At 43.1% G+C, this 25,056-nt stretch overlaps 1 protein-coding gene across 8 annotated transcripts in view; it reads right to left on the bottom strand.

Annotated features, from left to right (window-relative positions):
* Positions 1 to 25,056, bottom strand: part of wdpcp (WD repeat containing planar cell polarity effector) — a 68,566-nt gene that overhangs the window by 22,594 nt on the left and 20,916 nt on the right. For 7 of the 8 annotated variants that reach the window (XR_015088743.1, XM_086045626.1, XM_086045625.1 and 4 more), the window contains 7 exons: positions 23,855 to 23,905; positions 21,685 to 21,755; positions 20,369 to 20,428; positions 20,076 to 20,190; positions 14,392 to 14,531; positions 11,597 to 11,788; positions 3,646 to 4,249 (listed from right to left, as the gene is read on the bottom strand). Coding sequence is in view for 7 of the 8 variants with exons in the window: in XM_086045626.1 (XP_085901752.1) it covers positions 3,646 to 4,249; positions 11,597 to 11,788; positions 14,392 to 14,531; positions 20,076 to 20,190; positions 20,369 to 20,428; positions 21,685 to 21,755; positions 23,855 to 23,905 (1,233 nt within the window). In the remaining variant the exon portion in view is untranslated. The remainder of the gene's footprint in view (positions 1 to 3,645; positions 4,250 to 11,596; positions 11,789 to 14,391; positions 14,532 to 20,075; positions 20,191 to 20,368; positions 20,429 to 21,684; positions 21,756 to 23,854; positions 23,906 to 25,056) is intronic. The other variant, XM_086045621.1, reaches the window with a different exon arrangement.

The following is a 25,056-nucleotide window of genomic DNA, read 5'->3' on the forward strand; positions in this document are numbered from 1 at the left end:
TGTTTTTTATTTTTTGGGGGGGGGGGGGGGGGTAGGGTTGGGGGTGCCCACATTTGCACTCATCCTTACATAGGCGTTAAAATGAACGCAAGTTCTGATTGGATGAGCCTGAAAATGTTCCTCTGCATTCATTTGAGTGTCAAGTTAATGGAGGAAGGTGTCTGTGTGATTATTTATTTGTGTATGTGTGTGTATGGGGGGGGGGGGGGGGGTGTTGTGCGTGCGCGTGTGAGGGAGAGACGAGGCAATTAAAATGACAAGCTAGCAATTAACAAGCCCCAAATCCCCAACAGAGTGTGCTAATGTGTGTAAATACATCTGCTGCAGGGTGTGTGCGTGTGTGTGTGTGTGTGTGTAACTTGATGCCAAGGTCAGGGTTTGAAATTCGGGTTTCAAGTCTGGATTTGGTTTTTGGTTTCAACCTTGTTGCTTAAAATTCAGGTTTTAACCCAGGGTTAGGATTCAAAACAAGATTTGGGTTTTAAATTAGGGTTTCAAGCGAGGGTTAGGGCTTCAAACAAGGCTAGTGAGTCCCTTTAGGTTTTTAAAACAGAGTTAGGGTTACAAACATGGTTAAGAGTTTCAAATTAGGGTTTCAAACCTGGTTTGCGGTTTAAATTGGTGTGTCAAGCCTGGATTAGGATTTCAAATCAGGGTTAGGATTTAACGTAACTGGGCTAGCAAACAGGGATCATCCACTTCCTATTTCCAGTAACTTGAAACCATAACCTTTGCTTGAAGTCCTAACACTAGCTTTGAAACCCTAATGCTGGCTTCAAAGCGAAACCCTAATACTTGTTTGAAACCCAAATTTGTATCCGTAACCCAAATTTGAAACCCCAATTCGAAGCCCAAAAAGATGGTGTAGGACAATCTTAACAAAGATAAAAATGTTCTTAAGGGTCTTCCTCCCCGATTGCAGGTGGTCCTGACGGCTTCACTGCCTCCTCCAGTGAATTTGTGGACGGACGCCAGGGTGAGCGGGAGTCTTGCTCTCAGAGGTCATTCAATAATCGCCCTGGGTGGGCAAACGCACAGTCGCCCTCCTTCCCCTCCAGGTGCATTGTGGGGTGCACTTTTCCGATAAATCGTTTGCGGAGGATGCGCTCTCCCTCGGGGGCCTTGATAAAGTTTGCCAATCAAAACGTGTTTGCAACACACACACACACTCAAGAGTGTCACACGCGCTCTTCATTTGTGACTTTGCGAAGACTATGTGACTTCGACTTTGGGTGTTTGTGTGCGTGTGTGTACGTGTGTGAGCGTGAGCGTGTGAGAGAAAGTGTGTGCGTGAATGTGTGTCTGTATGTGAGACAGAGAGTATTAGAGTATGTGTGAGAGAGTAATAGTGCATGCAAGAGAGTCTGTGTGAATGTGAGTGAGAGAATGCAAATGTGCACGTGAGAGTGTGAGAGCAAGAGAGAGTATGCGAACAAGAGAAAATGTGGTGGTATGTCTGCCTGTGTTGGTGAGAGTATGTGTGAGTGAGTGTCATGGTGTGAAAATGTAAGCGAGTGCATGAGAGAGCGCGTAACAGAGTGCTTAAGACAACGTGGAAGGGGGGGTGTGTGTAGAGGGAGAAAGTCAGAGAGAATGTAGGTGTGAATGAGAGTATAAATGAGAGCATGAGAAAGAATGTGTGTGTGTGCGTGTGTGTGTGTGTGTGCGTGTGGGATGTGTGGGTGTGTGTGTGTGAGGGAGAGAGTAAGTGGTGAGAATCAGTGTGTGAGAATCAGAGCGAAATAGAAAGAGTCAGAATGTGTGTGAGAGAGTATAAGGGTGTGTGTTGTGTGAAAGTGTGTGTCAAAATGCAAGACTATGTATCTGTGTGAGAGACTGTGTGCGCGCACGCCTAAGAGTACACGTGCGTGAGGAAAAGTGAATTTGTGTGAGAGTAAAGAGAGTGGTGAAAGACCGCACGTGTGTGTTTGCGAGCGAAAGAGAAACCGTGAGTGTGTGTGTGTGTGTGTGCGGGAGTTTGAGAGTGAGTGCATATGAAAGCATACGTGTACGAGTTTACGCGATTGTGCCTGTGTGCGAGAGTGTGTGAGGCAGTTTATGAGAGAGCGCGTGCGTATGCATTTGTGTGTGTAGGGTAGGAGACGGTGCCTTTGCATGCATGGAAAGGGGAGGGCGTCCTCCAACAATGGCGTTGCCTCCTCTGATCGTGTGCCAACGTTTTGATGAAGGAAGCGACTGCACGTCTTTTTCTCCATGATAATCCCCCCACCGCCACCAAACACACACACACGCACACACACACCAGTCATTTATTTGTTTGTGCGCACTTCTCTGTGTTGACTCCTTTGACAAGGCTCGCTATATGACAGAGTGAAGAAAGACTTGGCCCAGGTCCAAGGTTTTTTTTTTCCTTTTTTTAATTTTTTTTTTCTTTTTTTATTCCATAAGTGGAAAGACGCTCACTGGCGCAAACCCCCACAAACACATCACCAGACCGAGCCAGCCGCCCTCTGCCTGCACACAGATATCTCATCTGGGCACACACGTGGGCCAAAAGTGGGTCTGTACCAGCAGCAGTGATGGAAGAACAAAAAGGAAAATACTGGGAATGGGAATTCAGCGATACAAGTTTGGGTGCCAACCCAGGATTGAAACCCGATCATTGAGTTCTAACGCTGGGTTTGAATCCAATGTTAGGGTGTCACACCTGGGTTATGGTTTCATTATTAGGGTTTCTTATCAAATCTAGGAATTTAAATTAGGATTTGTAAATCTGGGTTAGGGGTTGCAAAATTATTGTTTAAACCTGGGTTAGGGTTCCAAGTTAGTGTTTCATGCATCGGTTACCGGAGCTGGACACCCTTGGGTTAGGGTTTGAAACATGTTAGGGTTTGAAATTGGGGATCGCAGCCATAGTCAGGGTTTCCAATTACCCTTTTAAACCAGAGTTAGTATTTGAAATCAGGGTTGCTGTTTAAAGTCAAGGTTTCAAATTAGACTTTCCAAGCCAGTGTTAGTGTTTCAAGCCTAAATTTGGGGTTACAAATTATTGTTCCAAATTTGGATTAGACTTTCACAGAGTGTATAGGGTTTCAAATTAGGGTTAGGCATTTGGGTTTCTAGTTATGGTAAATATTCAAGATGGGGTTAGGGTTTCAATTTAAGTTTTCAAACCAGGGTAAGGTATCAAACACGTTTCCTCAAACAGCGTTAGGGTTTCAAATTATGGCTTCAAGATACGGTAGAGTGTCAACTAGTGTTTTAAACCAATGTTGGGGTTTTAAATTATATTTCAAAGCCTGGATTATCTTTTCAAACCAAATTTAGGGCTTCAAATTGGGGTTTTCTTGGGTGTTCCAGCCTGGGTTAGGGCTTCAAATGATGGTTTGAGCTAGGATTAGAGTTTCTAATTCGCGTTTACAAATAGGGTATCAAGCCTGGGTTAGAGTTTCAAACAACGAAAATAGTATGGTATCATTTTAGGGTTTCAAGTGAGGGTAAGGCTTTAAATTATGGTCTCAAACCAGTGTTGGGGCTTCACAAAGGGTTCCAAATCTGAATTAGGGTTTCAAATGAGGGCTTTGTATTATGGTTTGAAGGAAAAGTTAGCGTTTCAAATCAGGGTTAGGATTAGGGTTCAACATTTTGAAGCCATTGAATGTATACATAATGTCTGCAACATACCCAGTTGTAATCTCAAAACTGCGATCAGTCCCTCTTGGAAGACCAGCATCATCGTATCTGCCTCGTCGGCGCCTTCTTCTGGACCCGCGGCCCACTGCAGCCCCAGCAGGGCTCCGGGGCAGCGCAGGTGCCGGGCCAGTCTGAGCGTGGCACCGGGGGTCACCTCCTCGGCCACCAACGCCACCTTGACGGGCGCCAGCCCCAGATCCAAGCACATCAGTTCGCCCCGTTCGGCCGCCGCCACCGCCAAGGCTCCGGCCGGATGCCAGGCCAGGAGCGTGGGCGGCACGGGGCAGGAGGTCCGCAGCGAGACCCCCCGACGCTGATCGTACAGCACCAGGGACGAGTCGCTGAGGCCCAGGAGGAAGGCGCTTTCGCTGGGGTGGTGTGAGCAGGAGACAGCGGGGGAGGGCAGCGGGATGCGGGCGGCGGACAGGCGGTGCAGGCTTCCTTTGGCGTACTCGTACACGCAGACCTTAGCCCAGGACGACTCTCGGGATGCATGGGGTCCTGCGGGCGCCTCCATGGTCAGCAGCTGGTAGGGCTGAAGATGGCTGAAGGTGCAAAGTAGAAGATCACCTTCTGTCAGCGTTGAGCTCAGGACCTGAACACACAGCGTGGCGGACAGGGGACAAAGTTGAGGTTGAAAGTTTCAAATTAGGGTTTGAAACCGATGTCTGGGTTTCAAATTAGGGTTTGAAAGCAGTGTTTGGGTTTTAAATCTGGGTTGGGGTTTCAAATCAGGGTTCCAAACCAGGGTTAAGGTTTCAAGTTAGGGTTCCATTTGAAGGTTTTGAGCTCGAGTTAGGGTTTCAAACAAGAATAAGGGCTTTAAATTTGGGTTTTGAGACCACATTAACAGGGGCAAAGGTTTTAAATGGGGATGTCAAGATAGGGTTAAGGTTTTAAATTATTAACATTAGCTTCAAACTTGTGTTAGGCTTTCTAACAAGTGTTTCAAGCTCGTGTTAGGGTTTTAAACAATGGTTGGGGCTTCAGGTTAGCGTTAAAAGCCAGGGTTAAGGTACAGAATGAGGTTTGGGTTCAAAGCCGATTTTCGAGACTTAAATTAGGGTTTCAAGCCTGTGCAAGGGGTTCAAATAAAACTTAGGGCTTCATGTTGGTGTTTAAAGCAAATGTTAGGGTTTCAAGGGTACGGTTTCAAGTTGAGGTTTGAAGCCAATCTAGGATTTCAAATTAAGGTTTTGAGCCAGGGTTAGACTTTCATTTTAGTATTTCAAGATCAAGTTAGGGTTTGAAGGTAATCTTACGTTCGGCTTAAAAACCCAACTTGGATTTCAAATGTGGGTTTCAAGCCCGGATAAGCGTTTCAAACTCAACGCCCCCACCGTCGCTCTCCACCCAGCAAAAACAGAACCCTGAAGACCCGGTACAGAGCAAAATGTCACGCCGGTAAACACAGGACTGTCAATCAAGGACACCAATGATAAGCTCTTCATTTTAAACTCAAGGTTAAACAAGCGCAGCTTCTCCCTGAGCGCGAGCGATAAACAAACATCATCCTCAAACATCCTCGGCGGGCCGAGGAAGGACCACAAACAACGAGCCTTGCTCGCGATGATCCAATTCCAAAGAGTAGACGATTGAAAATGAGGCACCTGGATCACAACCATCTGCCGGGTGAGCGGCTCAACAGTTGCGCAGTCACTCGGCCGAGCTTCTCGGGGCGCGTCTTCTTCTTTTCAGGGGGGATTTAAGCACGGCCACAAAGCTTCCGTCGGAGGCCCGCGCTGAGCGTGGGGCTTTGGCTAAACCACAACGTTTCATTTTGCCGTGTGGACAGAAAGACGGATCGCCTCACACAAAAGCTGCACGGCGCCGCGTTCCCCCCCCCCCACCATTTGGCACTCACCGCCAAAAAGGGACTTAGGGGGAGGAAGGGCTAGATTTTGACTGCGCATGGTCTACGGTATGATGACAGTCCTCCTGAAATTTTTTTTTTATTATTATTTTTCTGCTCTTTATAATCCACCCCAGAGCAGTCTCCTGCTGTTCCTTGGGGGGTGAGGATGGGAAAGTGGCATGCGGTGGGGTGGTGGTGCGGTATGTATCCCAAAGAAATGGTTTGCCTAAAAAAAAAAAATACAGTCGGAAGAGAATGACTGATTTAAAATGACAAAGCTTAGCCTTTCAGCCTGCTATCTTAATGCAAACGGTAATTAGTGTCTGTTGCAGTGCTTTAATTAAGCAACAGATTGATCACAAGCAGTGCGGCGAAAACAATATGACAGGATTCTGTCATATATTCTTTATCCTGTGCGTAGAACAACAAATAGTAGTGCCGTACTGATGAGCTGAGAGGAGTCGAGACGTTTCAAGGAAGCATTATTATAATTCCTTGAAACATTCTTTTTAATTCTATTGAATCATGTCATTACTTTATGAGGATAAGCCGTTAAGAAAATTGATGGACGTTTTTAGTTTTAGGCTTTCAAGCAAAGGTTATGGTTTCAAAATAGTGATTCAAGACAGAATTAGGCTTCAAATAAGGTTACGTGTCAAATTAGGGATTGAGGTGAAGGTTAAGGTTTGAAGCCAAGATTATGGTTTTAAACTAGGGTTTCAGGCCAGGTTTTGCATACCAAGCCAATGCTAGAGTGTAAAATTAGGGCATGAAACCAAGGTTGGGGTTTCAAGTTAGGGTTTTCAGAACATGTTTCAAACAAGATTAAGAATGTCAAATTAGCTTAAATTTAGGGTTTCAAGACCTCCCAAAAATGTCAAATTTCAAATTAGGGTTTCTAGACAAGTTAGGGTTTTAATCAAGGGTTAATGTTTCAAAAGAGGGGTTTTAACCTTGTTTAGGTATCAAAGAAGGGTGTGTGTTTCAAATTAGGGTTTGAATCCAAGATTAGGGTTTCAAGACTGGTCGGTTAGGGTTTCACATTAGGTTTTGAAACTAATGTTAGTGTTTCAAACTGGGATTTAAAGGCTCATTTAGTGTTTCAAACGTGGCTTAAGATTTGAAACGGCTTCGCATCAGCCACCTCCGAGGCAGAACGAGGCCAAGTGCGCTGGTGAGCACCTGAGTGCGAGGAAGTGCGACGACAAAGTGGCAACGAACGCGTAGAGGCAGGAAGCGGGCGAAGACAGAGATGCAAAATGGACAGGCAAAAACCAGAGGCAGACAGGACAGCGAGGCCCCCGCTAAGTAGCTTTCTCCTGCTTATTGGTTTCAGTGACTGCTCAAAACTATTCTTCCCCATTCTCCCTCACTCTTCCTCTCTTGCTGGCTGGCACGTCGCCCCCTCGCACCCCCTCCGTGGCGTGAAAGATAAAGCGGACGGGCCCAACTGTGTGGTTGGCCCTTGTTCACAGCAGTGGCCTTTTGAAGCCAATTTTCCAGCTCACGGAGCAGAGAAAGACGGAGAGAGACGGGCTGCGGAGATGGAGGCACTCGGAGGAGAGAGTCGAGGGATGATGGATGGGCGGGGAAGGGAAGTGGTGAGGGTGCTGCTGCGGGAGGGGCGGGTTGATGGGAATGGGAAGTTTTAAGAAGGTGCACCAGCACACCTTTTAATGTCATATTTGAACTGAATCTATTGGTGAAAACATTGTGCGTTCCTAGTAGGCCTGAGCGATTTTGAAAAATAATAAAACTCAAGATTTTTTTTCCCTCAATATTGCGATTGCGATTTAACATGCGATTATTTTTTTCAAGGTCCCCTTCCCATGTTTTTTTTAAACAAACACAAGCAATTAAAATAAATAAATAAATCTCTATTATGATGAATACATTTTTTGCTCTTACGCTAAAATAAAAGCAAATGAACTAGGAATTAATATGAAAGAGATTTTGTTTATCTACTTCAATTAGAGATGTTAACTCATTCACTGCCATTGACGAATTTACTTGTCTTTTCACAGTCCAGCCATTCAATCCCAGGAATTCATTGATATATTTTTTTCACATTTTTTCAAACGTTAGGGTAAAAGAGGGTCAGAAAATGTCTGGCAGTGAATGAGTTAAGTTACAAAAACCCTTTGACTTGCATTCACAATGACAATGACACAAAATTCTACCAAACAGGGGTGGTGTAAACGTATGTCAATAAGCCATAAATCAGATTATAAAAACAATGCAAACAGATCTGCGGCTTTATCACTTCAGCGTTTCATGAAACAATGATATGTAAACATGTGGACTGCGCTTCTTAATGACTGAACTTATTTACACCATATCAAACAAAGTATACATATACTTTAAAAAATAACGGCTACTGGCTGAATGAAATGAAGCAGATTTTTCTTTAAATAGTAGGTATGCGAAAAAAATAAATATTTTTTATCATCAAGACCCTCGAAAAAAGGAAGAAAATGGTATTTAAATGTTGGCACTATGTTAAGAATAAAGGAGGTTTTGACATTTTAAGATGTGATGATGAGACACCGCAAGAAAGCGCACAGTTCCAGTAAGTAGTAATGAGTAATAATAATTATAGATGTATTAATTAATTACATTAATTGATTAATTATTCATTTGGAATGATACTTTTTGGCATATTGTGACCCTCTTCTGCATCCTACAAATTGGATGTAGCTTTGTTTGCATGACCTCAAATACCTAAAAATAAATGTAGATGTCAAAATAAAAACAAATTTAAAAATCAAGCTACCTTTCGAGACTTTTTGGGTGATCAAAGATGAGTTATCCCGCCGTGTCTGTGGAAAACATCCAAGTACTGCATGACAATCATCAAATCCAAAACGAGGCGATAGAGGGAACTCCACTGTACGTCATATCTAAAAATAGATGCGGAAAACCAATTTTGCACCAGCCGCTATGGCTGCCGAGAGGAGCTCAAACAGACCTGGCATGATGTGATCACACAAAAAATGGGTCCATAGTCACATAGCTACAAATTTCAGCCTTTGGAATCTTAAAATTACATTCTACTACATTGCGATGTCAATTTGAATTGAACTGTTCAGCCCTAGTTGGTTTAACCAAAAACATTGAGCTTATTGTGCAAAAGAAACATGTCAAGCAGAACAGTGACTTGGACGCTAATGTTATTATTATACTTTTTTTTTTTCTTTCGTCACACCTCACGCTATAAAATAACAATAAGAAGATTGAGAAAGCTGTTTTGATAGCAATAATTTTCTAATATATATGATGTCAATGAAGGCCTATACCCAAGTTCTTTTCTAGTGGGGAGGGGCAACAAATGCCAGGGCAAAGTTGCGCCACAGGGCTCCGTTTCATTTCAATGGAAATGATGAAAAAAAGTTTTCCGCCACAAACGAGCACGTACTACATAAACATAACATAACTTCAAACATGCATGCATTATGTATTTCAAAACAAATCTTTTTCTTATTTTGTTTTTGAAAACAGGTTTTTCATTGTTGGAGGAATGAAAATACTTCCTCCTCGGTCCAAACTAATTGTTTTCATTTAAGGTGGCTCATCTTTTAAGGGTGTTTCTTGTTGCGCCGCCACGCAGCGCAGTACCAAAGTAAATAGTAATTAAAAACGGCAAATAGAGATCAAACAAGTGCGGGGAAAGTGTTTGGCGACAGATAACGGGAGGGGAAAAAAATAAAAGTACATACACGCGTGTGTCGGGAAGAAAACATTCATCTGCTGTTTACATTTCATTAGGAATAATGCAGCATGTGCGCGTGTCTTGCTAAGGTTGCTGTTGAGAGGCGAGAAGAATCACTAAAAATACTAGCAGCTGCTTTACGAAAACCGTTTAAGTATTTATTCCATATCCTTGCTAACCAAGTTTAGGGTTCACAAACTAGTATGCTCTCAGTCCTCACTAGTAATTAGTTTTAAAATCGCCAATTTTTGCAATTTTTTTTTTTAAACGTTAACACGTTACAACATAAGACAAAGACGATGACATTCAAACACTTACCCATATGCCCCCCGTGCCCCCCCAAAAAAATAGTGAGAAAGTTGGCTTATTTTTGCTGGGGGGGGTTCTGTTCTAAAGTTAAATACTAAAGGACAAGGTATTGTAAAACAGCCAAGTTTTCTGTCTGTAATTAAAATGTTCGATTGTTGTTAGAAGCCATTTGAATGATTATATATATTTTTTATTCATTGGCCGATTAATCGGTTATCTGAATTTTATTCCACCAAATATCATTGAGACCCTAATAAAAATTGTTAACTTAGCATGCCACTCTATGCGCTGTATGTGTGTGTTTCGCGGGAAGGGGAGAGGGAATAGGAATAAAGACCACATAGGGGAAGAAATCAGACTTTTACAAATGCTGAGAGACTGGCGAGAAAATGGGTTTAGTGCGGCAGATAGCGTGGCGGACAAAAGGGGAACATATACATGAGCTGGGAGCGATTCAAGTCGCTGGCGTAAACTGCTCGCTCCATTTCACGCCGCATATCTGAAAAAAAACCCGACAACAAACGCTTTCATTAGATGCAGAAGAGGGCTGCCGTGTTCTTGAAGGAGGGAGGGGTGGGGATACACCGCGGAGAGGTGAAGGAGTGTGATAAATGCTAAGAAAAAAAAAAACAAGAATAAAGAGGCGACTCGCAGCATCTGCTTTTGATGATTTCAATATTCATGTGTTGATTGGTAACGCTCGTCCTCGCTCTCGCCTCCATGAGGTGAATATTTAAGAGCGAGCGGAGCGGAGTTAAGCCCCTCGTTGGTAATTTGGGATCTTTCATGTGTTTTTTTTTTTGGGGGGGGGGGGGGGGGCGTGGGGCCAACTGGCTGCTGGGGAGGGGTCTCGCCAGAGGCCGGGAGCACGATGGTGGATGCTGCGTGTGGGCGTCGTGCTTCACGCCGCAGCGCCGGCTTAGCCGCTACTTCTGCATATTTAACGTAGCCACGCACGGAGGTAAGACGAGCGAGGTGCCACCCTATAAGTGACGAACATCACGACACCCACGCAAACACACGACTGCACGCCAAAACAGCGCCGTTGTGTTTGTGTGCTCTCAGTGTACCAACAACAAAATATAAACAGATGGTTGACTTCAACAGCGCCAACGACACTGAAAGCAAACAACACGTTCATTTTGTTGGGAAATGTGTGATATACAGACGGTATTTGTTCCAGTCTACACAATTGGATGCCTATTCTATTGGACATAAAAAGTCTACACACCCCTGTTCAAATGCCGGGCTTTTGTGATATAAAAAAAAAAGACACCACGGTAAATTATTTCAAAACATTTTCCACCATGAATGTGACTTATAGTCTGCACAAGTTTGTTGCAATCTTTTCTAAAGAGGAAGTAAAAATAAAAGTGTTGTATTAACACTCACGTTAAATGTGACTCAATCTGTCACCCCAAATAAAGTTCAGGTGTTCTAGTAGGCTTTTCTTGGCTTTTTTTGCAGGGGGTGGGTGGGGGGGCTTTTGTGCTGACACTGACTGTTATTTTTATTTGTTCTTAATCCCCTCTACATGGTTGTAACAAAGTTTTGCTCTGACCAACCAATCACAGGATAGCAAAATGCTGATGTTATTATGGGCCAGCTAACTAGCGAATTAGAAATCAGATTGGTTAAAGAAATTGGCTCCGTTACCAATATAATAGTTCACTGGTCAGCGCTATTGAATATGAAGGTCCTGGGCAGATAATATTGACATGGCAACAGATCCATCCATTCTCTACACCGCTTATCCTGTTTAGGGTCACAAAGTGATGGAGCCTATCTCAGGTGACTTCGGGGGAAAGGCGGACTACACCCTGACCTGGTCGCCACTCATTTGCAGGGCACACAGAGACGGGCAACCATTCGCACTCACATCCACACTGTCACTAAGTGGGAACTAAATCCACACTGCATCGAAGTCAGGTGAATGTACCACACCACCATCAGTGATGAGATGGCAACACATTGACAACTGTGAATAAATGAATAACATTTCATGAAGCAGTAAGAGTGACGTGTAATATATTATTTCAGAGATTATTTCTTTATTTAAGAGTTGTCACCTTGAGACCTTCTGAGGGCAAGCAGCCCAGTAGGACCAGGTTGTTCCCGTGTGTGTTTTTGGGGTTCCAGGGCCACGGCTCCTGCTCGTGACTGCTGGACCGCCACCACAACAGTACCACGTCTTCCGGCCGGTTGAGAGCCACGCCTTGGTGGACGCGATGCGCCCACCCTGCCACCTCCACGCTCGTCACCTGGGACGGGACACGAACAAAATCATTTTGCATAGCCCTTCATTTGCTAATAACAATGATGCTAAGGTGTGTATGGATCAGGGCTGTGCTATATATAAGGCCTTAAAGACGCTAATGGCTTTTTAGACAAATAGCCGCTAGAAGGGTTGCAAAATTGCTAAATTGTCAATACTGACTGCTTTTGTAAACTAGCGGCTATTTGCATCAATGAAAGCTGCCATCCCCCCAAAAAATAAATAAAAATTGTCCTGACAAATGAACTTGAATTAATGATAAAATTGATGAATCGCCCAACCCTAGTTTGCATGTAGCCATGTTACATATTGCTTGCAACATGCACAAAATCCCCACCTCACCCCCACCCTTCCATAGTAGATGCACACATTGCCCTGGTCCAGTGGGCTAAGCTGGAGGGGAGTTGAGGAAGGGAGGGTGCGGGCTAAATTAATCCGGCCCGGCAGAAAAGTGCTTTCTGGTTATTGCTGACCAGCACATGCTAGAAAATATATAAATATATACTGTATATCTAGCAAGAGATGAGAGGGTGTGTGCGCAGGGTAGATATCGTGTGTTATTATTAACCCAATGATTTCCCCCACACCCCAGCACCCCCATTTTCCCAATCTGTCAGTGATCTCTCATTCAGCGGTTTTGGGCAACACTTTGTTCCCTTTATCATCTGCTGGGCTGCCATCATTCTCATTCAGCCCCACACACATGGACCACTGAACCTTAGATCATACCTTACTACACCAAAACATTTTTGTAATAAACAAATTTTGGTTTATGGAATGTCTTTTTTGACACCCTGCTTCTGATTTCACAAGTGACTGCTCTTCTCTTTGACCCAAAACCTCTCATTGATCTGAAAAATTCAATTTATTCCGCCTTTCTTTCCCCCTCGCTCTTCACTTTGTGTGTGCTTATCTTTTGGATGTGTCCTTCGTTCATTCACTCAAACAAGCTTTAGTTCACTTCCTTTAAGCTAATTGTCTGCCTCAGTCCTTTGCTTCATTGCTAGCTTTGTGCGTCCTGGCTCGCGGATACAAACAAAGGTTATATACAGTAGTGTGTTTATGAACAAGCATTAGTACCTAAACCATGCCAATAAAACATGTCTTCTCATGTTTTGTTTGCTGTGTGTATCTAGTGAGGACATTTTTTGCGGTGATTTATCAAGTTACGTGTGGCTTTTTCATGTGTTTATACATGTATGTGTGTGCATGTATATGTTTGCCTACAACCAAAGGTGCCAGGAGAGCTCATTATCTAGCGAAGCGTGGCGGACATTCCCCAAAAATGTGCACTCGACTAAAAATGATGCCGACAGAACAAAAGACAATATTAATTAATAATGGAAAATGAAAAATAATCAGATTAAATGGAAACATCGAGGATGAGCAAATGACAGCAGTGATTTTTGAAGTTGAACTGAAATTCACATTGAACATTAAACTTTAAAAGTCAGATTTTAATTCAAAATTAAAGTTAAGACCTCAAATTCAAAATTCAAACTTCATATGCAAATGTAAAGTTAAAATTTCAAACTTCAAATTCAGATTTCAGATTTGAAACTCAAATTTAAAATCCAGATTATAACATTCAAATTCATTCATTCATTCATTCATTATCCATACCGCTTATCCTCACAAGGGTCGCGGGCGTGCTGGAGCCTATCCCAGCTGTCTTTGGGCAGTAGGCGGGGGACACCCTGAATTGGTTGCCAGCCAATCGCAGGGCACACAGAGACAAACATCCGCACTCACAATCACACCTAGGGGCAATTTAGACAGTCCAATCAACTTACCATGCATGTTTTTTGGAATGTGGGAGGAAACCGGAGTACCCGGAGGAAACCCACGCAGGCACGGGGAGAACATGCAAACTCCACACAGGGAGGCCGGAGCCGGGATCGAACCCACGACTTCTGAACTGTGAGGCGGACGTGCTAACCAGTCGACCACCGTGCCGCCGTAACATTCAAATTCCAAATTCCAATTCAATATTCAACTTTGAATATGTTATTTTATAACTCAAATTTTTAAATGTTATTGTGCCACTGCTCGCTGATTCTACTGCTGGGCCAATGTCGAGTTTCAACACTTGTTACCATGGTAACTAAGTATTGGGTAGGTTGGAGGGGGGGGTAATCAGAGATAAGGGCTTTCGTCAAATTTAAATCAAAAAATAAGTGACAATTAAATACTCAATTTTAAATTAAAAACTGAAATTCTAATTAAAAAATGATTTAAACATTTTAATCAAAATTCCAAATACAACGCAAAATTTTTATTTAAAATCCAAATTTTTATCTAAAATCAAAATTTAATTTTAAATATATTTCAAAACTCATTCAAGTTTATCAATTAAAATCCAAATTTAAAATGCAACTCCAAATCCATGAAAATATGTGACTGCTCACTCGTAGCTAACCTCAAGTGTCGCACTAGGGAAAGCGCTAGGGGGTTTCAACGAGGTAAGTGTTATTTACTGGTGGGAGCCCAGGGTGCAATGACAAAAGTAAGACCATAAAAACGGCATTTTCACTGAAAATGTCTTTCTGAAAATGTCTTTTTAGAATTGTACACGTGACATTGGTATACCTTGATTGTGGAGGGCGAGAGCTTGTCTGTGTCCCGGCCAGCCTTGGGCGAGGAGCCTTGGATTTTGTTGTTGAAGTAGATGGCGGCTACTTGGCTTTGCTTCGGGAAGGACAGCACAAACAGTCTGTCGCCCAACACCGCTGACAAAAGAAAACAAAAAAGACACTTTACTCAGCACTCAAAGTCCACACAAACATGTAGATTAGGGGTGGGCGATATGACGATATTAGATCGTTAAGCGGTTTAACGTGTTCACGATCTCATAAAGCCGAAAGATGTGACTTATTACCTTGCTGAAGACATGATTCCCATTAAAACAGTGGAAAACGAGGGGTTTAATTAAAAGACTAAGTACTAGACCTGCGTTACGAGCTGTGTTTTTATGTTTACATTATGCTACCTTTTATGTTTACATTCACTGCACATTTTGATAAAAATTGTCACTATTCAAATTAAAACCTGTTCAGAAAGCTCAGCCGACTTCAAATGTCATTTTTTCTTCTTTTAGAGTTTTATTTTAAATATGTTTTATATGTTTAACATGAGGGAAATGGTCAGAAATGTGCAAATTAATCTTAAAAAAACGATGTAAAAAAAGAATCCTGATAAAATCGTGATCGTGATTTTATTTTTTAAAAATCGTGATATGATATTTTTGCCAGATTGCCCACCCCTAATGTAGATACATAGACAATATGGGCAAAAGTAACAGGACACGCATTTTACATGGGTGTGGAGTACATGTACAGTACACGCTTGTTTTCAGTAAACAAAGTCAAACAACAAAATAGCACTCAATAATATCACCTCTTAATTAAAAAATAGAGCACTAACAAATAATTTGAATGTAAAGAGTTAAACAGTTTGTGCATCATGATTTAAGGCTTCATTAATTAAATTAATTGGCTGCTCCTTCTGGTATGCCTGCCTTAGCCACCAGGGGCAGTATAAAACAGTTATACAGACAAACGAAGTGTTTCGAGTATAGAGTGTCAGTATAATATTCGTTTTTAACAGAGTGTAAAGAATCTAGTGTTATGTTAACAGTATGTTTGTTTTCCATTACGTGTTAGCGTTAAGATAGCAAGGGTATTCCTGATCTATTCAGAGGCCTAATTTGTCCCGATACTTTTGTCCATACGCAGTACGATATTTGCCACTTTGCCACGCAATCTTCTTCGTTCCCATTTATATTTCTGGCTTTCCTCCATCTTTTTCTCACTTCTCTGCTCCCTGCGTTCTACTTCCTCCTCCCTTTTCCGTTCCGCTCAGGAAACTCCGAGGCTTTTTATGTTTTTTGTTACTTTGCGTGGAAAACGCACTCAATCCCGTTCAACTCTTCAGGAGCTGCATGGAAACGCTGATTAGCAATTAAGACCCCCACCATCACCCCACCTAAACACCCCCACTCTCCTTCAAATTAATCTGTTTATGAAAGCAATTAAACGGTAAAGGAGGGGAGGTTTGTGGGGGGAAAAGGGGGGGCTGTAACACATGTCTCTCAGATATGCTGCTTTGAGTTGAATGAGTAAGGCTGCACCCCGAGATTTGGAAATCTAACCCACAATTAACCACGCTGCGTATGTGTGTGTGTGTGTGTATTTATACACGCGAGGGGCGCTGCTATGATTACACTTCAAATGAATTTCAAATTAATATGCAAATATTCCAAAGGAGAAAAAGTGTAGGGGGGAGAAAGGGGCTTGAAAACGCGGAGGAGCAAGCTACATAAACCAGGTCAGCCATAACCCGACTGTCCCGATATGCTCAAAATTAGGATTATGGAGCATCTGTACACTCAAAATGGCCTCCGGGTTTAAACTCCATCAGAACATACACAGTTACGAGTTGCGTAATGGCTTTTCGACATAACAGTTAATGCAGTATACTTAAGCATCTTTGTGATAGATTAAAGGCAAATCAAGTTAAATGCAGTTTAGTATTGATCTCGACGGGTGTCTATAAACGGGATTAGGATTAATCCCATTGGTTCCCAAATGAAGGAGAGGATATGAGAGCAGACAGCGCAGCCAATGTGGGACCAGGTGGCTGATTTGGTATTAAGAGTCCAGATGGACATGATTAACGCACACACATAAACACTGCATGCACGTACACAAAGCAGCCATGTTTGTAAAATATATATATATATATATATATATATATATATATATATATATATATATATATATATATATATATATATAGATATAGATATATATAGATATATATAGATATATATATAGAGAGATATATAGATATATATAGATATAGATATATGTGTGTGTGTGTGTGTGTGTGTGTGTATGTGCTGTAGCCTATCCGAGTAAACTTTGGACGAAAGGCGGACTACACCCTGAACTGGTCACCAGCCAGTCGCAGAGCACACAGAGACACCGTCACTGAGCAGGAACCGATCCCACGCCGCCCACACACAACTCAGGCGAGTGTACCAGTACCCCATCAGAGACTCGGAATATTTTTGTATTTAAGAGAAAAATAAAAAAAGAATCCTACTATTCTCATATTACAACTTTCTTCTACTAAAAAAAGATTATTCTCACATTGTGATTTTTTTCCATTCTAAATACAAGACTTTATTCTGATAGTACATCTTTGTAAAAAAAAAAAGTACAAATACATGGTATTTTTATTAAAATTGTAACAATAAGTTAAAAACGACAATTACGTCATCAGAATACGACTCTATTCTTGTAGATGAACGTACCCCCCCTAAAAAAATATGACTATTCTCTTAACATACCTGTATATAAAAACAAAGCAGAAAATTCCGCAAGGCGTATTCATTCCCAAATGAAGACGAGGATATAAGAGAAGGCTGCGCACCCAAAATGGGACCAGGTGGCTGATTTGGTATTAAGCATCTTGACCGCTATGTTCCTCCACCCATTCACACACACACGCACACAAACGCACTGCATGCATGTACTTTGTGTACCATGTTTGCAAAAATCAACATATACCAACACACATATGCAATACATGCACACACTCGCAAGCATAAACAAACTTTACACAAGTTCACGCATGCATACACACACGCACGCGCACGCACACACTGGAAGGCACATCCCCCCCTAAATCCATTTAATTCCATCTCTTGAGCAGCGTGTTGACATAAGAGGCCAATGGGCTTAGCCAAAGCACATTTAAAATACCAGTAAATGAAACCGGCTATGAAAAATCACTTAAGGACGCTTAATCGCGGCGCACACGGGCGGCTCGTCCGCCAAAAAGGACGCCACTAATGCTTTGATGGTGCAAACATATGTAATCTAGCCCTCGGTATGATGCAACGGAAATACGGCCGTAGAGAACACGGACAAAGTTTAAGAAAGGAGAATAATCCGGCATTGTTACGCCACGGAGGCATAAAAGAGGACCTGGCTGGAACAGAGTGGCTCTTCCGAACAAGTCTGGTGTTTAGTTTAATCCGTGTGGCGCAGAAACGGGATTATCGTCCGCATTCACATACTAAAAAGGTTTGTTTCTATTGCATGTTGAAACAAAAAGGGCAGCTGGCAAATGGTGAACTGAATGAAGATACAAAGACAGCGGGAACATTAAAACCTCCGATTTGTTTGAATTTTTTAACAATTTCCCCCCCCCAAAGGAAACCAGTGAAACTGAAATAATCTGTTACAGAGTCAAACCGTCACTGTGCAGATGGTGTTCGAAGTCATGAGTAGGCAAAGAGTTTCCCGGGGGCCACATACAGCCCATTCCATCCTTTAATCAGGTCTACCGAGGAATAACATAATCAAAATCATCTTTTTATTTTCAAATAAAATATTTTATTTTTATAATACAGTATCAGTGTTTCCCTCCCCGAAAAAATAACTTTACGAAAAAACGTGACTTTACAGTATTCTCATAATACGAATGATTGTCCTCAGAAAAATATGACTTCTATTTCATATTACATTATTTATTGAAAAATGTGTCTTTAATTTCTAACTATTCTAATAATACATGCATCCTTTTTGAAAGAATCCAAGTTTAATCTCATATTACATTTTGACAAAAACAAACACTTTATTATTGACGTTTTATGATTTTTTTTTCACCCTCAGAAAAAGCACAAATCAAAGCAAAAATCTGTACAATCGACAGCTTGAAAAGGTCACTTGTATCTCAAGGCACCACTGTAATACAGGACTTTTTATTTCCTGAAAAAAAAGTCTGACTTTATTTGCATATTATGTAGTATTTTTTCCAGGTAAAAACATTTTTTTTTTCTTTTTCTCCATTTTTTTTTACTTTATTCGCATAATATTAGTCTTTATTGAAAAATATAGCTTTGTTCTTGATATTATATACAGTATTATGTCTTTTTTCACAAATAATATGACTAGACATTTTTTCTTAAAAAACGCTAGCATATTCTTGTAAAAATAAAACCTCTCTCAAAAACGCAACTTGGTTAGAGCTATTCTCATATGCGACTTTTTTTGCGCTATGTATATGAATGGCACAAACACACAAATACACACACACACACAACTATAAACTGTGTGTCTTAATTGCACGTGGCAAGTGTACTCCAGAGTGTTCCTCCTCTGATTACCTAAGCGGGCTAATTTAACCAGTGACAGATGTGAGGAGAGCTTCTAACATGCTACACACCCACACAATCCCCGCCATCAAACCCCCCCGAACTTGCCCGCCCTCGCTCGTACAACCATTACGCTAATAATTAGCGCCTCGGAGGCTTTGAATGGAGCACAGCGGGAGTCGGCCTGCCGTCTGCGTACCTGTGGGCCCCGAGTGCGCGTGTACTGTAGATGTGTGTTATGCGTGTTTCTTTAAAGTGAGTGAACATGCGGCAAACAGTTGTTGGTCTTTGTAAAAGAAAGCTTTCATTACATACGTACTCTTGTGCGCGTGTGTGTGTTTGTGCGTGTGCGCACTAGTGGGCCTTTATCGAGTGTCTTGAGACCAAGCAGGGAGGCCATGTTATGAACAAATAATTGATACAGAAAGAAAGAAATAATTAGCAGATTTGGGCTGCCGCTTATTCTCTGCTGAGCGAGGGCGTGCGGCGAGGGAGGGGAGGCGTGGGGGGTGGTAAGGTAAAGGTTGAGGGGAGAGAGGCGGGACCCCCTGGAGGAAGACGCAATGGAGGAAAAACACTGATGGATGCTCTTAAGGGAAGGCCCCTGGACGCACAACACAAAAGGATTTGCCCGCAATTAGCTAGTAGAGTCGGCTTGCTCACCTGTGGCACCTGTAATGTGTGTGTGTGTGAGCGTACGCGTGTGTGCGTATGCGTGTGGTAATAAAAGGATGTGTTTAAAAGTGTATGTCTGTGACGGGAACAATTATTGCAAGACTTTTAAATAAAGTCATAAAGTGCCATGGTGACGCAATGACACAAATAGTCCAGTGTGAAGTGAGTCATAGTGCTTTATAGGGAACGTATTTGGTCACACTCATTAAAATGGACACCATACGCCCAACAATAAGGTACTGAAGCCAAGGGTGGGCAAACTTTTGAACTCAAGGGGGCTAAAGTTCGTGGGAAGTTTTGTTTGATTTCCGAGGCCAGAAAATGTCGGTGAAACTCCAAATCGTGCCACTTTTGAGGCATTTGCGTGACAAGGGCCCGTAATTATAAAAGACAAAGGCAAGCGCTATTGTCGTACTGTGTTTCTCTCACTAACCGTCAGTCACGGTGTCACCTGGCAGTCGTCCCACTAACGCTCGGTCGATGCACACTTGCTCGAGTTGGGGTCCGCTCAGGGTCAAGGTTACCAGTATGCCGCTGCTAAGTAGAATCTACACACAGACGCAGAAGAAAAACACAAAGTAGACATTAGAGTGGGGAATACACACTGGGGAGAACAGACAAGGGGCACATCAAGCAAACTGAAGCGAAGCTACTAATTTGTGGCTTGCTCTGGGAGGACCAGGGTGCAGTACTGTGCCATAAGTGTGTGTGTGATTGTGTGTGTACCTGGCAACAATGCGTGTTCCTCCATCTGGTGTGAACGCAGGTGTTGGTCTGCAACAATTCCTGAATGAGCATGAAAGGTGGACAATAGAAGACAAACAGGTCATAATCGGTTGCTATCCAGACCAAAATGGGTCCCATCAAAAATGTGACGTCACTTTCTTTTCTTATGGATCACAAAACCATAAATGAGAAGATAAAGAGATCGGTGAAAATACAACAATGATGCTATTTTAAAGCACGGTTCAGGCTGCACAGCAGAGGGGGATGAGATTCTCCAGTATTTACTTTTAAAAGAAGTTACATTTTATTCAAGAGGAGACAGTAAACGTCAGTAAATGGACTCAAGTGGAGACTGTTGTGTATGATCCCACAGTGCTGTCGATCGTACAGTTTTTTTTTTTGCTTTGACAGTTTTGTCCTGTCAACCCAATTTCATGTTGAGTGGTCAAACTAGTGCTGGGGGCTATTTTTTTTCCCCCCCATCTTTGCAAGAGGCCCTGCTAAGTACGTTTTTCGGTGACTGTGTTCAGGAAAAGGGGCTTTATGAGTGCAAAAGTACAGCATATTTTTAACAGTTGGATTTAGCATCTACAAAACTCACTTACTTAAATTCATTGCGCAGGTGGTACACGTAAGCGGACACTTGCCAACACAGGTTCTACTGCTTGCTCTGATTACTCCGCATGAGTGTGTGTATGTGTGTGTGTGTGTGTGCGTGGGTAATGTCAGTCATTCCTGCCACATTCCAAACCCTGCTGGGATGATTGGATGGGTGGAGAGAAGGACGGAGAAGGAGGAGAGGGATGGGGCGTGGAGGTAAACTGGGTGTTTCTGGTTTCAGACAATAGTTACGAGTGAGTGGTGCGTGCGCGCGTGTGTGTGTGTGTGTGTGTGCGTGCATGTCCGTGTAGCCACAGACAGGTTCCAACAAACAAAGCCAGGTCTGTACTAATGCCCCAAGTACAGGGGCGAGGGTTGTTGGGGCGGGTGGTGTTGCGAATGAGGGGAGAGGAAGGAAAAGGAGGAGGAAGAGAAGGAGGGAGGAAGGGGAAGGGATGAGGGGGCAGCCGGCGGGTCCCCTGATCCCCTCAAATATCCACCTCGATGACAGAGCTGGGCCAAAAGAGAGGTGATGAGAGAGGAGCGGGGAGGCAAAAGAACAAACGAGAATGACGGCGAGAGTGAGGGGCAGAGGAGAGAATGCCCCTATTTGTTAATCAATCAAGCATTTCGGAAAGGGAAAACTCGGAAAATCCCCAGGGGGAGGAAGACGACGGCCGGGGAAGGGTGGGGGATAGCACGGCGTAGGCGGGCACCTCCAGCTCCTTCAGCGAATCGCGGAGTCTCTCCGGGCGCCGATTGGCGGGGGTCCAGGAATAGCCTCGAGCTAGAAGACAAAACGATGCCGGAGATCATGTGACGTGGACTTTTTAACAAGTAGAAACTGGAGAGAGAGAGGGGGGGGGGGGGTAAAGGGGGAAGAATGCAAACAAAATCCAGACATATTGAGGGTGAGTGTGACAGGGGGTCAACGTGGTGAATAAAAGGTGGTGACAACAGAACCATGAGGAGGATAGGCGGAAGTGATGCTAATTATGTTCTGGAATACGAGAATAACTAAGAGCAGTCATTAAATGACGGGGCTATCGATTATCTCAGCCGGCTTATTCCTGGCTCGCTGCCTTGTTCGTAAAGGTACGGATTCAGGGTGGGGAGCTGGATTGGAGCCGCGGATTCTCCTGATTCTGAGGTAATATCAGAATCCACCAGTGCCTAAGGAAGAGTGTGATGTTTGACACCCAGGACGCATTTTCTATATTTCTGCAATAAACCCTGAAAGGCACCAAAACTTGTCCTTCCCGTCAATCCATGGTAAGAAAGAGAAGCGACTGTAAAAGAGCAAGCATACGAGATGCAGCCCACAATGTCTTTTCACACTTATTTCTTGCATGAAAGAGGAGAGATATAGAGTGAATGAATGGCATGCAGCATATATGGTCTCCGAGAAGTCAGATGAGAGATTGGACACAGCAGAGGTACACAATGAGAGGAAAGTGTTAGGAGCGGATATATGGCATTCAGAATTTAAGGTCTTCTGAAACAGTCCTTACTTGTAAGAGGAGAAATTGCGCACAGCAAAGGAACTGAATGAAAGGCGAGAAAGGGGAGGAGAGCGATTGTACAGGGCAAATCTAAGGCGTGTAGCATACAAGGTCTTTTCAAACAGTTTCTTTGCCAGAAAGAGAGATTGAACAGAACAAAAGGCACAGAAAGAGAGAAATTGTACAGAGCGAAAGTATGGCATGCAGCTCATAATTTCTTCCCAGACTTATTCCCAAGTAGATAGATGAGAGATTGTACAGTACAACTGCACGGACCCCAGCATGCAAGATCGAGTAACACTCACAAAGGCAATTGAGGATAAAATTAGATAGCGAGGCTCATGCTGCTTCACCACACCTAATGACGAACGGATAAAGACAAAAGATAATTCTACAATCTGCCGTGGTAAATTTACATTACAAAAACATTGTTCAATTATCATGTCTCCGGCATGATTAACTATGCAGGCAGTGCTGTTAAGACAGTCCTTCTCAAATCGGATTTTTTTTTTTTTTTTGGGCGTACTAGAATAAAGTGTAACTGCACATCCACTACAGTAGGTGGCAGCTGCTCGCTCATTGTCAGAGAGTGCACATGGAGTATTAGGTAATAATCATACACACTATTTAGGAGGAGAGTTGGGTGTGTGTGAAATAGTTTCTTCTTCTCTGGGGCAGGGGCAAAACGAAAAATAATTGAGAAGCACTGTTTTAAGAGTATGTTTATCTGCAAAAGAAATGTTTTAAAGCACAATACTACAATAAAGTGGTTTTCCATTACTGCCGCGTGGTCCCCAGAGCAGCTAGCGGTAGCGTTAAGTCGGCCGCTTTCAGCCCGGAGTAGCCGAACGTCCTTTCAAAAACGGGTCCTCAAGGAGAAGCGCGCACTTAATTGTAGCGCACTCAAGTTATCTCCCCGGCGCAACCTCTCGCTCGGCTCGGCGCGTATCGCCACATGTGCAAAAGGCCGCCTTCATGTTGGTTTCTCCATCTCTGGTGGCCAAGCGGCGAGAGGAAACAGAACACATAATTGAATTTGAGCATCTGCTGGCGCCCGCGTATAAGTGACCTCGGCTTCAATGGCGGGGACAGCGGGGAGAAAGAGGGACTGTTGTTTTTAATGGGGTGCAATATCTGCAAAATAAAAATGAAGGTTTTCCATTAAGAAAGGGTGTGAGGAGGTAAACAGTATGTAAATGCAGGAGGGGAGGGTGTGGTTGGTTTCAAGGGAGGCGGACGGCGGGATGAGTGTTCGTCTCCAGATAAGGGTGTTTGTATTCAACTACTGGGTGAGTGGGAGGGTGAGAATAAAAGGAAGTGATTCGCCCAGGCTGCTAATAATTGCATACCTACAGCTTGAAAAAAAAAATCACATTTACTGTACCTTCAGTGAAGTGGGCTTTCTCATTGAAATAGTGATGCTCCTGGTGATTGGCTGTGTAGAAAAAAAATACAGTTAAGAGTTTCGATGAAGAGGCCCCTGTTTTCACGGCGAATCCTTGTCAAACTTTAACATGAAGCCCCGCCCACATTAGAGGGTGAAGACAAACGAACAGGAAAAAAATCGGATGATTTAGCTTTAAATACCCGCTTTCAATTGGGGTTCATTTGGGAGAGTTCACTAGAAATTCGGCAAAGTACAAGTCCTGGAATTGGCCCAAAATAGCTGCTTGAAACCAAACAAAATGCTCAATTTCGGGCATAGGTGCTTGAGACTTTTTTGTGCATCCTGTCATGATGGACATGTCAGACCAATTTAATTTCAGTTGGTGAAACAGGTGTTATATTCTAACTTTCCAACTCGAGCATTTGCCCCAAAATGGCTGCTTCCAACAAAAATGTCCAACATCTTGCTAAATTTCATGCATGGGCTCTTGAGACTTTTTCATGAAGCCAGATGCAATTCAGCACACGCTTGCAAAAATTGAGTTGTGATGCCCACTGAGTTTACGTGCCGGCTGAGGCTCTCAAATAGGTGATTCCTTTATTCTTTCCCAACAATGCAGCTTAATGCGCCACTATGAATCCAAGGGACTGTTTTGGCAAAGCGCGCCCCACGACGGCGCCTCTCGGCCGGGTCGCAGCCTGCAAGACGGTGGGCTGTCCAGTTGGAAAACCTCCTGGATAAGTAGTATTAATCAGATAAAGAGGTGGGGTGGGTAGGGGGGCAGGCAGGCCCAGACACAGGCACCTGCTCAAGACAAGGTCTGGGCGTGAGTGAGGGGGGGACTGCTGGTGGGCTATATGGCTGCAGGGGACCCCTGAGGTGCTCCAATGAGCTTGGGTCTCCCTCTAGTGGGCGTGAGGGGCTTGACTGTCAAATACCCAAGCGCAACTAACAGGAATTATGTCCATTGTCGGTTGAGTCTATACCATAAAGCAAGGGGGGAAAAAATGATGGATGAGATATGCTATAATATTGTTAACATTAGACATGTCATTAAATGTGACCACAAGGAGAGGGCACACATTTACTAGCCTCACTCACCTGAACTAATAAAACAAATGAAAATAAAATACTTTACTTATCCTTTCGTTGGATAACAATGTGGCTTTTTTTAAGAATTTTGAAAGGCGGGGATCAGA

This window comes from Filicampus tigris, chromosome 11 (assembly GCF_054856515.1).
Source record: "Filicampus tigris isolate MCC_2025a chromosome 11, RoL_Ftig_1.0, whole genome shotgun sequence".
In the NCBI taxonomy this organism is placed as follows: domain Eukaryota; kingdom Metazoa; phylum Chordata; class Actinopteri; order Syngnathiformes; family Syngnathidae; genus Filicampus; species Filicampus tigris.